Raw genomic sequence first — 16,244 nt, 5'->3', positions numbered from 1 at the left:
AAAATCTACAGATATTAGGTATATGGTTCATATGTTTTAGAAAGTTTTCACTCCACTCATTCTTAATTAGTGTGAATTTTCAAATCACATTTGAATTCTTTAACATATTTTTCCCGCAACAATTCTATTCTAGTCATGGTTGTTCATATTCTTGTAAGACTAGTTCTACCAGCTAAATTCTTTAGACTGCAGAATTTTTTTTCATGCACAATAACTGAAACCAAATGTGTACCCTTCATCGATCCAATCACTTATTGGTAGGTTTAGTTCTTTATCTACTAATGCCAAAACCATCCAATGAAAGCCAAATCTTTACTCCTCATCCTAAGGCTTTTTTGAAAGTGCAAATGGAGAATAGAAGAGTGATGGAAAGTGTGATTGTCTGTGAAACATATCTAGAGCCATGAAGAAAGTAATAAAGTTCACTCCTTTACCCCACCAAATATATATTTATGCCGTGGCATGAAAGAGACGGTTTCAACGGGTTTCACCAATTTGGTAAATCACCCAGAAATTTCTTACTTGCTCACTTCATAACTGAGCCCACTTTACAAGATCTCTCTTATTGAATAGCTACACTTTTCATTCACCAACGCAAGCATTTCAAATCAACATGATCCATGACACAAATTGTTGAAAAATGGGGAAGAAAAATGACAAAATTGAAGTCTTGATCAATAACGTGTACTTTTTGAACAATTGGACTTTGTGATCACCATGCAACTATTGCTGGGGTCATGGGGTGCTTGTTTTAATTTGATTTCTGTTTCAAAAATGGTCTCTAGTGAACGTTGGTCTGTGGTCATCTAACATGACACATATAGGTCGATCGTCAATCTCTTTCTTCTTCTTCTTCTTAATTGTTCTAACTTTTCACATTAAATTAGAACCCACTTTTAGTCACTGCCGTGGAAGAAAAATTTGAGACTAAATTGTGGTTCAGCAAACAAGAAAACTGTAGCAGAGAAGGAAATTGAAAACTTGCACGCTTTCTCAATAGAAATACAGTGATAATTTGACGATACGGTTTGTTCATAATTGTCATTCTCATGGCTATAAGATGAACCCTTTTTCAGTGAGGCAAATCAGGCAATGTTAAAATTATGTATTTGAATCATTTTCTCACCAAGATTAGTCAATTGTAGAAAGGTTTTAATTGATGGTAAACTTCGTCAACAATTGATTTTGCAAGAAAACTAAAATAAATTCTAGGGATAAACTTTTATCTAACTAGCTTCCGAGTGCAAAAATTGATTATAAGAAAATAGAAAATGATCACAATATGTTGTTAACTCTTAGTGGTTAGGTCATTCTGTCTCTTAATCATAATGTTGGGAGTTCGGTCATTGTTTATGAGAATGAAATGCATATCGTGGTTTCTCATTTACCACGTCATACGAGCAACCGCGACGAAGAGATTAGTCATAGCTATCGGTAATGAATATCCTAAATTTATGAAAAATATTATAACAGTAATATAATTTATAAAATGTGTGAAATAATCAAATATAATATGAGTTGAAAATGTTCACGAAGTATGAATGATGGAATTGGCTTTCTTAAACTTTTTCTATGTGCAAGACTTGAATTGGTAACATTATTGTTTAGACTTTAGAGAAATCAAATATACAAAACTTCAACCAATTATGTTGATTGCTTTGATTGTAGGCTATTCTATATAATTATATATATATATATATATATATATATATTACTGAAAATCAGAGTTGAAAAATAAAACTGAAACCGCGTTGAAAAGCAAAATTAAACTGGTGAGGGAGACTGAGAATGATAGAAAATATGAGGAAAAGGCAAAAATCAAACGGCGAGGGAGCAGGACCCACAAACATTCAAAGTTCTAATTTGACTTTTCAACTGTCACTGTATACTCACTCCAATTATTGTCATTGATAGTCACTCATATACAAAGTGGACGCGGAAGTAGTATAGACAATCAAAACTGAGAATGAACCTAAACCTAGCTAATTGAGTAATTGGCTCCATCAAACATGTTCCATGTGCTGTGTGGGATTGATTACCCTTCAAAGCAATCACCACTATTTTGCTTGCTTGATATGCATGTAAAAATCCTTCATCCATGCTTATCAGCAATACACAATTCGTTCAGCCTTGAATCCACTTAACAATTAATATACTAAAACTCAATGTTATTGTCAAAGAAATGGAACACCCCGAAGAGAGAGCTAGAGAGGGAATTGAGTAAAGATATGGTGATGTGATCTTCCAGGCAAATAAAAAATACATGTGCATGCGTGCATGGGTGTTAATCACAACTAATAGTTCTAATGATTTACGTTATCCTTAAAATCTCACCTTAGATCATATTTCTAGTCAATGTAAAATTTCTAACACATCCTCTTACGCCTAGAGCTGGGTATTTGGAGCGTGAGATTTGCAGGACTGGACATCTGATCTACAGGATGACCCAAATATGGAAGGTCTCCACTAACAAACGAATCTATGATAGACTCTGATACCATATTAAAATTAGAAGGTCTAACTCAACACAAAAGCTAGCTCAAAAATTGAGGATTGTTCTGCCCTTATAAATGTTATTTATAATTTATGTCATATATTTCTAACCAATGTGAGACTTCCAACACAGTCTCGCACGCTCATGACTAGACATTTGGAGCGTGAGATTTGTAAGATTGGACATGATCTGTAGGATTGCCTAAATATGAGAGGTCTCCACCAACAAACGAATCTATAATAGGCTTGATACCATATTAGAATTAGGAAGGTTTAAGTGATCTAACTCAACCCAAAAGTTAGATCAAGAGTTGAGAATTGCTTTCTCTCGTTATAAAAGATTATTTATGTCATATCTAATATCTCTAGTCAATGTGAGACTTCTTACACTAATATTCATTCCATGCTCTAGATGTCCAACCATCCTTTAATCCTTTAATGCTATTAGAATTAATAGTTCTAATAGCATGGGTGCATAAGTGAATTGGGTCTTTCATGCTCCAGATTTATTTTATCCTTTAAAAGCTCACTTCAAATAAGTTAAATCCTTCTGAAAATGAAAATGGTTAAAAAAAATAGCTTTCATGAAATGAGAAGTGATTCCGGGCGTGTTGCTTTTGGGTTGTTTCTTTTTTTGGCTTTATTTTCGGCTTTTCCTCTCTTTTTGTCTTGGGTTTCCTTTGCTGGGTTTTTGGTTGTTTTAGGTCTGTTGAGGAAAGAAAGGCACAACTTGATTCAGACAGTACGATAGAGCGAGAAAGCACGAATAAACCACACAGAAAACTTTGGTCACGCAGTTCAGCCAATTGTGCCTACCTCTGCGGCTATAGAGTAGCTATAACTTCCTTTATTGATTCTTAATAATCAATTGTGTTTACTGTTTACAATAGCAATTTCTATTGCTATGTGCCCTCGCACACCGCCAAATTGCGGCGCACTTGCACACCACCCAATTGTGGCGCACTCCGCACACACTTGGTGCACACTAGCACACGGCACACTTTTATTGTTAGAGGTCTTATCTATTTATAGGACACTACTAACTCTAGTATTACAAGATAAGATAATCTAAACATCTTATCTAAACCCATTAGATAAGATAGAGTCTTATCTTAACCCATAAGATAAGATAGAGTCTTATCTAAACCCATAAGATAGAATCCCTCTAACCCAATATCACAATCCCCTTAAATCAAATTCAAATAATGATAAGATAATGAGCCAATCCCAACAATCTCCACCATGGCGAATTCTCGAACCCTCGTGAAGATCAACTGCTCAGCTTTTGAATCCTGATTTTCGGGACTGTGTTCTCCATTAAATCAAATCCTAATAAACCGAATATTTGGCCTCAAAATAAAATCTGTGGGCCCCAGATTTTCCTAATGAGTCAATTCCCAACAATCTCCACCTTGGCGAATTCCAAACTCCCTTGTGATGATCTGTTGCTTCAGTTTCTTGACTTTGATTTTCGGGATTGGTGGTGACTGACTTGGTCAACATGTATGTTGCATGCACTCTGGCACTCGAACTCCACCTTGCTCAACACCTTGTCCTATGTCTGTTAGAACCGTTAGTTTCTTCTCTCAGTGACTTCTGCAATCCTCATGTCCTTTATCCGTAGCGGAAGATATCCAACCTTGCACCGCCGTTCGCTCCACCGTGAGAAACGGAACACTCCACCTGACTACACCGTCAATGGATACTTTCGGCACACCAGCCTCGGTCCCGCGAACCAGGCGCTCTGATACCAATTGTTGTGGAATAGAAAGGCACAACTTGATTCAGACAGTACGATAAAGCGAGAAAGCACGAATAAACCACACAGAAAACTTTGGTCACGCAGTTCAGCCAATTGTGCCTACCTCTGCGGCTATAGAGTAGCTATAACTTCCTTTATTGATTCTTAATAATCAATTGTGTTTACAATAGCAATTTCTATTGCTATGTGCCCTCGCACACCGCCAAATTGCGGCGCACTTGCACACCACCCAATTGTGGCGCACTCCGCACACACTTGGTGCACACTAGCACACGGCACACTTTTATTGTTAGAGGTCTTATCTATTTATAGGACACTACTAACTCTAGTATTACAAGATAAGATAATCTAAACATCTTATCTAAACCCATTAGATAAGATAGAGTCTTATCTTAACCCATAAGATAAGATAGAGTCTTATCTAAACCCATAAGATAGAATCCCTCTAACCCAATATCACAATCCCCTTAAATCAAATTCAAATAATGATAAGATAATGAGCCAATCCCAACAAGGTCTTTGGGGGCTTTTGTCGGGCGCTTTGAATCTTCTTGCGGTTTTTTTTGTGGTCTTGCGGTTACCACCGGCACTGGTTGGATTGAAATTCTTGTTTGAGAGAGTAAGCCTTTTGCTAATATACCTTTCTCTTTTAAAAAAAGAAATGAGAAGTAATTCTGAATATTTTTTAATGTGAACACAAACATACTATTAATTGACTTCAAAGTATACTAAAGGAATTGATTTCTGCAGTAGAGAACAAAAAGTTTCGAGATGTAGGGTTCCATATCAATAAATGAATACACCGTGGCAAAAAAAAAATAGCAGCTTTACTTGAACGTGTTTTTTCATTACTTTTGCACGTCTATTTTTATTAATAGAAATTGGGTCATCATATCAAAATAATTTTCATTGTCATAATATGTGCAGAGAAGTTGATATTTGTAATTTTAAAACTCCAAAAGTCTCAATCGTTCTAACTTTATATTAAAAATGAAAGTTTCAATCGTGTAATCTAAATATGCTGTTGACATCGATCTTCACATATGGCCATGTGATTTGTGTTCACATAGCAATTATACAACTCTTACTAAACACAAACCATTATAAATGGATGCTTCGTACGCGCAACATTGCTATTATTATTTAAAAAATGAATAATAGCCATGGATTGTGATTCCACAGTTGCATTTGACAAGCAAAGTTGCAGATTCCACAATTATTAAGGAAATTTATGTAGTCGAGCAAGAAGGTGGGGAAACACGAGAATAAATTTGTGGCGTGAAGAAAAAGAACTAGCTATTTTTTAAATGAAGAAACTGTACGTATAAGCATTTAAAGTAACACAACTTGCCTGTATTGTACAATGTACATGCATGTGTATTGTGAATTCTGTTTCTTTCAGTCCCCTTCATGTGGTTCCCCGTGATATTTAAGATATTGAAAGCGAAAGTTGTAAAAAAAAATGTTTACCTAGAAATGAAATTCAATAAGATTTAAAATGGAGTACACAAATTGAATGGTCTCGGTTCCGAAAAGTTAATATATCCGTCAATAGCAAATTAAATTACTTATATTTTAAGTGTATGGTTCATAACATAGCAAAGCATAAAAAAGTAAACACATCTAGTAACACAAATAGCATAAAACAATATACAGAAACAGAGGTTCAATATCTTCGACTTCCGTAATCTCGAGAGATGACGTTTAGCCGAGAATGATAAACATAAATTCCTTCTATTTCTCCGCCAATTCTTTTTTTTTTTCATTGTCTTGTTGAACTGCTTTTTCTAAACACAGAGGAGTTCTAATCAATGTTATAACCCAAGATAAATGAGTTGAAGGTAAAACAATATATATTGAGTTTCTCTCCACCATCTTCTCCACAGCAAGTCTAGAATGTGTTGGAATGAAGCACTTTAATGCAGGAGCACTTTAATTTGACGTTGTTCACTAGGATTTTCTCATATGAAAAGTTTAAAGTTCTCTCACTAGAATATATATTACTCAAACATAAAATCCTAGTGAACATTTTACTAGAATCTTAGATGAATTAATAAATAAAATTCTAATCAGGATTTTCTCATGTCAAAAATTCTCTCATCATAATTAAACTCGTTGATATATGTTTGAGTAATATATTTTTTTTGAGAAACAAAATATGATATATATATATGGGGAATGCTAACTTCCTCCCACTAGATTTTGTGAAGGAGTAAGTTAGCACTTAACACCTTTTCTTTTGGACAAGAACTACCCTCTACTTCTCATTACTAAAAAACTGCAACACTTGGGTAATTGGTAATTAACCACTTAATTTATTTATTTTTGAAAAAATGCATTTCCTAGTCTTTTTTCTCAATTCTCTCTCTCTTCAAATCATCTCTGCCAATGCCATTCACGTTAACGTCTTCACCATTTCCATTCAAGCAATTCAAATTTCTAATGCAATCTAATACACATCAAAAAGGAATTAAGATTATTTTCCTTCTTCCAAATGAATCTAATTGAAGAAGAGGATAAGGAATTGAAACATCTGTAAATCTGTCAAAACCCATGAAATTCACAGGGACGGCGACGATGAACTCGAAAGGCTAACGGCGCGACGACGCTCTCTTTCAACGGATGTGCGATGGTGCACGCGGTGGAGAAGACGAAGCGAAGGTGAATTTGATTTAGGAGCCAAGGAAAGGGAGAACAGAGACGACAAAGAAAGAAAAAAGGGGAAAGAAGAAGAAGAAGAACGGAGAAGACAAAAGAAACAGAACGGGTTAATAAATGATGACTGAGAAGATTTTTAAGTTTTAAAATAAAATAATAAATTTTGGATAGACAAAATTACAATAAACCCAGAATTGAGAGTTTTTTAATATGAGAAGTGAAGGGTAGTTTTGTCCAAAATAAAAGGTGTTGAGTGCTAACTTACTCCTTCTAAAAAATAAGTGGGAGTAAGTTAGCATTCCCCAATATATATATATATATATATATATATATATATATATAAAATAAAGAAAGCTGGGAAAAGAACCAGCAACAGCAAAGATAGAGTACAAGAACGAGACGAGGCAACCAAAGCCAAGGAAAAAACAACAAACGGAAAATAAAGAGAAGTAGCTAAGAAAAAAGAGAACAGGGCATTGAACAAGACAACGGCCAAGTAAAAAGAAAAAAGAAAGGGCTGGCTCCTCAAACCCCCTCAGAACGCCACCAGAGAGTATTTGATCGATTGAGTAATATTATAATGGGAGAATTTGTAACATGAGAAAATATTAATCCCAACTTTTAGTCATCGCACATTCTTGAGCAATTTTTTATTTTTTGAAAAATGAAAGTTTAGAAATTAATTTATCAATATTTATTTCTCAAGGCATTCACACAACTAGCAACCATTAGACTAATTCTAAACTAAATATTTAAGAAAGTTTTGATATCTACCAGTTGTGCAACGTTATGAAAGATTATGATGATGTTTTATTATTAAAATATTCAGGTGTGTGTGTGCACAGTAAGTGTCGGTAAGTGTAAAAAAAATTAAAGAGATCAAATTTATTGAAAGGAAGTACCATATTAGGTACTTCAAATCCAATACAAAGAGATATTTGAGCAAGAGAAGAAGCTACATATATATATAGGTTTGTTAACTTACTCCCACTTATTTTTTAAAAGGAGTAAGTTAACATCCAACACCTTTTCTATTGGACAAAAAACTCTACAAATTTGTTCTTAAAAATAACTAACTTCAGGCCTATTCATGTAATTCAATTTTATTTAAATTTTAAAATTAATAATTTCTCTTTCCTCATTATGAAACAATGCAAATTTATAGGCATAATTGTGATTTGAGTTTCATTTTTTTAAAATTTAAAAAATATAACCTCCTCTGCTACGTGACTGGTTCTGTTGTTACCTCCATTGTAAAGTAAACTACCTTCGAACTTCGAAGTATTGTTTCATTTTTCCTTTCAATGTATTGTCAATAAATTGGATGATAACCAGAAAAAGACGAAAGCATAAACTCTTTACATGATTTCCATGATTTCATGTTTTGAGGTTTTTTTTAATTGAGGATTCTTAATTCATGATCAGAGTTTAGAAGCATATATCAGTAGATTAATGGAGGGCATGGGAACAATTGAGAACGAGACGAGAAAATGGAGCACAAACAAAGATAGATGCTGAAAAAACGGAACACGTTTTATTAAAATGGAAAACCTGAATTTAAAATTTAAAATTAAAAACGAAAATAAAAACTGAAATGTAAATTACCATAAAGCCAGAAAATTTGGGTTGTTTTATAATTGGATGGGGTGGTTTTTTTGTCCAAAGCAAAAGGTGTTACTTGTTAACTTACTCCTTCATAAAATCTAGTGGGTGTAAGTTAACAAATCCCATATATATAAAATCATGTTTTGTCATGTTTGTTTTTTAGTTTTTTATTTTAATTCATTCATATATAATATAACAACATAATGATTTCTAATTAGATATATGATTTACATGCATAATTATAAAACTCTTAAAATATATCATGACATATTTATAGCTTAAAAATGCACGTAATGGCATGTTTTATTTAAAGCTAGTTTTATTAACAAGAATGAACATCAAGTGAGAAGATAGCCATTGTTGGTTGTCTACATGTACTTAAAAGCAAAGCCAACAAAAGAGTGAAATGAGAAGAATCATTGCTCCTTTCGAAGAAATAATAGACCTAAATAATAGTTATAGTCACATGGTGTAGTTGAATTTCTTGCAATAATTGTGTGTGTAATTTAATGGGAGGAGAATTAACGCGCAGGGAAGAAATACAGACAACTTGTGGGAAATGAATCTGATTTGATACTCAAGTGTTAGGCAGAATTGCAGAAATGGTATGCGCAGCCACATTGGTGATAAGAAGAAAATTAGAGGCAACGCAATAATGGCACTAAACTTGAATAAGCAGTGAAGTCAAGAAGATAGAATGAATTTAAAAACGAAAACTTGAGTGACCAGCAAACTCAAGATTCTCTTGACCTGGTTTGATCAACTAACTTAACCAGCAAATTCTTTTGAGGTTAGGTTGAAGTCTTCCTAAACGCAAATCAGAGAGCGTATATTCAACGCGAGAGAAACGCAAGCATGACATGAGGAGGGAAGAGCATCTAATTACATATTTCTCCCGATATCTAGTTAAATGAGTTAATCTCTCACAACAAATATTTTTGCCTTAAATGCATTTGGTGCCCCTGATGTTTCATGGGAGTGCAAATGATACCCCTCTTCTAATTTTGTCAACGTTTGTGCCCTCCATGAAACAAAACAGTGTAGCGTTTGCCCTTCTGTCAGTTCAACGTTAGTTTACTAACGGAGGGGCTGACGTGGAATTTTATTTTGCTTTTCCTATTTGCCACGTGGATTTTAATTACTGAATAACAAAAAAAAAAAAAGAGGGGCACGTGCTAGATGGGTTACTGCTAACCCTAAATCCCCAATTTGGGGATAAATCCCCAAATTAGAAACACAGAGGGAGGAACGGTCGAGGAACAAGGTGCAAGCGTTAGCCCTGAGGAAATCCTTGAGCACGTTGTTGGCCCCTTTTCTTGATCCTTGAGCACGTTGTCGTCGCACATGGCTAGTGGGTCTCCAAATCGTGGACGTAGTCGAGGTCGAGGTAGGAGAACAGGAGGGACCCCGACGAAGGATAAGGGGAAAAATGTGGTCCAAGAAGAACCCACTTGTGAAAAGCAGGGATACGACCCTTTTCGAGATTCCTGGTTTGGGGAGGATATTCCCGACCATTATCGTTTCAGGTATCCCTTTTCAAGATTCATGTCTATTTTTGAATACTTTTTCATGAGACCCACATGTGCATCTATGTTGAAAGTGACTTGGTCATGTTATTTTATGTTTGATTGATACTTCACATGCCAGTGTCCTTTGTCTTAATCTATTGCATGTTGAAAGATTATTGTTTTTAATACTTCACATGCCAGAGTGTTTTCTCTTAATCTATTGCATGTTGTTCTCACTGCAGGCCCACTAGTAGTCAATTTGCAACAGTTAAAGTGTGGCATGGTGGGAAATTTGTGTGTGAACCGAGGGTAGATTATATAAATGGGGTTTGTCTTACTCTACCAAACTGGGATATGGATGAGATTAATTCAATTGATGTAGGCAAGGTTGTCAGAGGCTTAGGATATTTGAACTTTAATGTGTGGTACAAAGACCCTGGCCTTGGGTTTGAGATAGGCTGCAAGCCTTTCAAAGATGATAGAGATGTATGTGCCTTTCTGAATGATGTGAGTGGCTATGATGTTGTCAACTTCTATGTTGAGCATATAGTAGAGGAAGAGCCTGAGTTTGTTGAACCTCCACCATTTCTTGAATTTACACAGCCTACTGTTGAGGGGGAGAAAGATAGTGAAGTCTTGTGTGAAGGGCAGCCTACTGTTGAGGGACATGCTACTGGCATAGACATTGATGTTGACATAATACAAGTGGGACAGTGTAGTGTTGAGAGGGAGAAACAGGGTGATACAAGTGTTGTTGGTGGGGAGAGTGATAAGGAGGGTGAAGCATTTAATGCAGGACAGGGCAGTGGGGAGGGTAATAAAGATGGTGATGCAGTTATTGTTGAGGAAGAGGAGGTAGTTGCTGGAGACAAGGAAGGGGAGAAAAAGAAGAGTAAAAAGAAGGAAAAGAAGAAGGGTAAAAAGAAGGACAAGAATAAGGGTAAAAAGAAGGAAAAGAAGAAGGGTAAAAAGAAGGACAAAAAGACAGAGCAGGAGGGGGGTGTTGAGAGTTTAGTGAGTGAGAGTCAAAGTGAATCTGAATCTGAGAGTGCAGTGAGTGATGTGAGTCTAGATGACAGTGATTTTGATGAGAGGTGGGACTGGAGGACAGTTTTAGAGGTTGAAGGAGATGAGAGGCATCCAGATAGTACCTCAGAGGAAGATGATGATGCATTTGTCAATGAAGTAGATTTTGACAATGAAGATGGTTCATCTGATGAGTTGGAATCTCCACCAGACACAGATGATGAGCATTACCAACCACAGAAGAAGTACCCAAGATTCAAGTTGGGTCCAGAAGGCACAGAAGTAAAATTTGAAGTTGGTCAGGTACCTAATTTATGTTATTATTTTTCAGATCTGCTAATTGTTTAGACATTAATATGCTCTGGATATTTATGTTCTTATCATTCATGTTTATTGCATGAACTGTTTTCCCAGAAATTTGAAGCATCTCAAGTATTTAAGACAGCCATCAGAGAATATTCTCTTCAGAGGAGGAAGAATTTGATAATTGAGAAGAGTGATAGTAAGAGAGTGGTTGTCAAGTGTGAGGGAGAGTGCACATTCTACTGCAGGTTGTCCAAGTATAAGCAGAATAACTTCTGGCAGATTGTGAGTCTTGTAGATGAACACACATGCTATAGGACAGCAAAGAATAGACATGCCAGGCCACAAATCCTTGCTAAGAAGTTGCTTCCAACTATAAGACATAATCCTGGATTGAAATGCAAGTCAGTGATAGCTGAGGGGCAGATAAGGTGGGGTGTTGTCCTTAATAGGTTTCAAGCATCCAGAGTTAAGGCAGCTGCAAAGAAGATGATTGATGGGGCAGAAAAGGACCAATACACTAATCTCAGGAGCTATGCTGATGAGCTTCTTAGAAGCAATCCACAAAGCACAGTCATCATCAAGAGCTCTCTTGGAGCAAATGGTCCTGTTTTTGAAAGGATGTATGTTTGTTTTGCTGCTTGCAGGCTGGCATTTGCACATCATTGTAGGCCACTGATTGGACTGGATGGCTGTTTTCTGAAAGGTGTGTATGGAGGGCAGCTCCTTTCAGCTGTTGGAAAGGATGGGAACAACCAGATGTTCCCCATTGCATTTGCCATTGTTGAAGCTGAGACCAGAGACTCCTGGGAGTGGTTTGTAGCTTTATTGCTTGAAGACCTGAACTTGGTAAAGCAACAGAGATGGGCATTTATTTCAGATCAACAGAAGGTGATTTATCATTTTTGTTTATTTGTAATTTTTTGTTCACTTATGTCCTAAACATGAACTGATTTCTTGATTGTTTTCACACTTAGGGTCTAGTTCCCACTTTACAGTCATTAGCAGGTGATGTGGAGCATAGGGTTTGTGTGAAACATGTGTATGGTAATTGGAGGAAGAAATACCCAGGAATGGAAATGAAAGGTGCTTTGTGGGCTGCTGCAAGAGCATGCACTGTTCCACAATTTGATAGGGCTATGGAGAAGCTGAAGGAGATGAATGAACAAGCATGGATGGACCTCTGTCAGATACCTGCCAAGCAATGGTCAAGGGCCCATTTCAGCACTAATTCTCTGTGTGACCTACAAGTGAACAATATGTGTGAGGCTTTCAACATGGCCATTCTAGAACATAGAGACAAGCCAATCATTTCACTGGTTGAAGGATTGAAGCGCTATATCACCTCCAGGATTGTGAAGCAAAGACAATTAATGATGAAATATAGAGGGAATATAGCTCCTATGATTCAACAAAAATTAGAGGATAACAAGAGAGAAGCAGAAAGTTGGCATCCTGAATGGAATGGGGACACCGAATACTCTAAATTTGAGGTTTCAAGTGGTCCATTTTTGAAGTATGGTGTGGAGATCAAAGACAGCCATTGTGCTTGCAGAAAATGGGACTTGACAGGTATCCCATGCTGTCATGCAATTGCTTGTATGTGGTATAATCGCACCTACCCTGAAAACTTTGTGCACAACTACTACAAGTAAGTACTCATGATCATAAACTCTTATGGGGTCCTCTCATTTATTTACACTTAATCCGTGTGTTTGCTTATTGCAGGAGGGATACATTTCTAGCAACATATTCCTACATCATTTTACCTAACAATGGCCCAAAATTGTGGACTAAAAGCAATCTTCCACCAATTCAACCACCATATGTAAGGAGGGCACCTGGGAGGCCAAAGAAACTAAGGAACAAGAAAAATGATGAACCAAGAAACCCTTACAAGATTCCAAGAAATCAAACAAAAGTGAAGTGCTCCAGATGTGGACAATGGGGGCATAATGTGAGGACATGTGGAGGTAAAACTGGTGCTGATAGGGACATAGAAAAGGGGGGCAACAAGGTAAAATTAAAGCAATTTTTAGTTTATACTAGAACTCTATAGCTTATGCATATTATTGACTGAGAATGATTTGTTTCTAATTTGTCAGAAAAATCCAAAGAAGGTCCACCCTGGCCAGGCTTCTGGAAGTGGAACAATTCCTGTAACAAGAAGTTCATCTGCTGCTGCAAGGGCTGGAAAAGGGCCTCAGAAACCTCAGTACAAACCTGCTGCAAAAAGAAAGAGGAAGGCTCCTGATGCAATTACAACCCAAACTGCTCCACAGCCAGCTTCCCAACCAGCTTCCCAACCATCTTCTCTGCCAGCTTCACAGCCAGCTTCACAGCCCTCATCAGGTCATGGGAGCACAATAACAGCTACACTGCCTCCATCTGGTGCAACCACAAGAAGAAGAAAGAGACCAAGAGTTGTAGTTGGAACTCAAGAGAGCACTAGTTGATTATGAGCCTTGATTATGCTGTTTTTAGTCTTAGTGTTTTCTGGTTATGTAATGAACTTAGTTAAGCCTTTGGTTAATGTATGACTTTATCTATTGTAATTTGCAAGGGATGTTATCCATGTTTGGTTTTGTATGACATTATCCATTGAATTTGGAATCTATGATTATATTAGCCATTTTGAATTTCCATATGACAACTGAAAATAGTAGATAGCCTAGATAGAACATTGTGTTTGCAGACATCATTTCAAACAACAAAAATTTGAGGACAAATTACTCAAATTCATTTATCAATTTCAAGTTTCATACATATGCACTAAAGGCACGCACAGTACAAATAAACCCCACAACCTCTCCTACTTCTACTACATCATCCTCTCACCCTAATTCTACTTCATCATTTTCACCATTAGAATTGCACATACAATCAACAGGAACACAGCTACAGACCATCCCAGCATACAACACTTGATCAACATTGCTTGGTTCTTCTTCATCTCATCTACTCTACGCAACAAGCCTGCAATTATTTTCTTGTCACGCGGGTTACCCTCCAACTCATCATACCACTGGAAGAAATCACAGTGCCTCCTGTTCTGTTCCTGAGAATAAATAAATTTTCCCAACAATTTCAGTTCAAGCAAAACCAAATTCACAACAATTAATCAACCTTAAACAATTAATCCAAAACATTACCTTAAACCTGCCACATCCATAGAACCGCCTACCAATATTTCCGTTCTCGTTCGTCCAAGTAGTCACAACCGGGGCAACTTCTCCACACTTGCACAAAACAACGTTCCTCCTTCGACCGTAGCCACTGGAAACAGAGCTCCCTCCAGAGAAATGGCTTTCCCCACCCATGTATGCCTCTTCTTCGTCTCGAGCCCTTAGCCTTCTCCCTTTCCCTTTCGCGATTTGTTGAGCTCTCGTGCTCGTGTTCTTCGTCGCTCCTCTTCTTCGTCTTTCCCTTTCCCTTTCGCGATTTGTTGAGGTCCCTTTCCCTCTGTGTTTCTAATTTGGGGATTTATCCCCAAATTGGGGATTTAGGGTTAGCAGTAACCCATCTAGCACGTGCCCCTCTTTTTTTTTTTTTGTTATTCAGTAATTAAAATCCACGTGGCAAATAGGAAAAGCAAAATAAAATTCCACGTCAGCCCCTCCGTTAGTAAACTAACGTTGAACTGACAGAAGGGCAAACGCTACACTGTTTTGTTTCATGGAGGGCACAAACGTTGACAAAATTAGAAGAGGGGTATCATTTGCACTCCCATGAAACATCAGGGGCACCAAATGCATTTAAGCCAATATTTTTTCATAACACCGTTCAATTATTTATAAATCGAACCCTGAATTAGATATTTAAGGAGTCAAACTATCTCTAACAAAATTTACTGGAAACATGTTTATAGGTAACAAGCAATATAATTTTTTAAGATATACTCAAATATACTTACTATCAGTATTTTTATAACCGGACTAGTAATAAAACCGACTAAGGGGTCGTTTAAGGTTTAATGGATAAATCAAAGTTGAATTGTGGACAAACCACCCGACAGCAATTAAATAATATTTTACAAGTATATAGTATATGAGGAGCGATTTATTCGCCCCAGGAGCAAGTTAAAATATCTACTCCAAATCTTGACCCTTATTTTTCCAATAAAATAACCGCAGAGATTTATATTAAAAACTTGTCACGTGACCTCTCTCTAACCTCCTTACTCGTTCTTCTTCCGAAGCTAATATGAAAAACCAGGACACGACACAGCCACCATATCCTCTGCGACGGAATCAAAGGCAACGACACCAACACCTCAGTTATATCTTTATCCTTATCCTCCTACAAAATTAGTTCAAGTTCTATCATCGTCTGGTTTTTGAATTAAAGGCTCTGTCAATTTAGTTTTTTCTTTGACCTGACCCTAGAATTTAAAAAAATAAAAAACTAAATCGATGCATTCTGTTCAATTATGTCCTTTAATAAAATTGAAAAACTCAAATTTAGCAGAATATTCTTTGAAATATTATATAGGCTTAAATGCATTTGGTGCCCCTGATGTATTTCAAAAGTGCAAATGATAACCCTACTCTTTTTTTGTAAACGTTTGTACCCCCCTTGTTTTGAGAAAGTACACCGAATGCCCCTCAGTCAGGTTGACGTTAAAATCCTAACGGAGGAGCTGACGTGGATATTACCCTCATTCACGCTCTCTCTCTTCTCACTCACTCGACATCTCTCTTTCTCTCTTCTTCTCCAAACCCATTTTCCTCTTCTTCTGATACAGCAGCAAGAATCATCACCCTCACCATGTTTCCCTCCTTCCTCTCACGCCAGCAACCACCGCGTGCCAGCCGCCACCACCGCGCCCTCCTCACGCGAGCCAGAGCACCACCACCTTCTCCCTCACGAACCAGCACCATCAAGCCATC

General features: G+C 36.9%; 2 protein-coding genes across 2 annotated transcripts; one reads left to right on the top strand and one right to left on the bottom strand.

Moving 5' to 3' along the window:
- Positions 1-10,216: 10,216 nt before the first annotated feature.
- Positions 10,217-13,980, top strand: LOC130734246 (uncharacterized). The gene is made up of 5 exons (XM_057586587.1): positions 10,217-11,355; positions 11,467-12,246; positions 12,333-13,006; positions 13,084-13,372; positions 13,461-13,980. Exons 1-5 carry the CDS (start codon positions 10,381-10,383, stop codon positions 13,809-13,811), a joined length of 3,069 nt encoding a protein of 1,022 aa, XP_057442570.1. The 5' UTR covers positions 10,217-10,380; the 3' UTR covers positions 13,812-13,980.
- A 182-nt stretch (positions 13,981-14,162) lies between these two features.
- LOC130731732 (uncharacterized) lies at positions 14,163-15,104 on the bottom strand. The gene is made up of 2 exons (XM_057583974.1): positions 14,508-15,104; positions 14,163-14,413 (listed from the first exon to the last, which is right to left on the bottom strand). The coding sequence occupies exons 1-2, from the start codon at positions 14,673-14,675 to the stop codon at positions 14,201-14,203; spliced, it is 381 nt and encodes a 126-aa protein (XP_057439957.1). The 5' UTR covers positions 14,676-15,104; the 3' UTR covers positions 14,163-14,200.
- Between the last annotated feature and the right edge of the window lie 1,140 nt (positions 15,105-16,244).

Source organism: Lotus japonicus, chromosome 1 (genome assembly GCF_012489685.1).
Source record: "Lotus japonicus ecotype B-129 chromosome 1, LjGifu_v1.2".
NCBI classification, from domain to species: domain Eukaryota; kingdom Viridiplantae; phylum Streptophyta; class Magnoliopsida; order Fabales; family Fabaceae; genus Lotus; species Lotus japonicus.
This window is presented reverse-complemented; position numbering and strand designations above follow the sequence as displayed.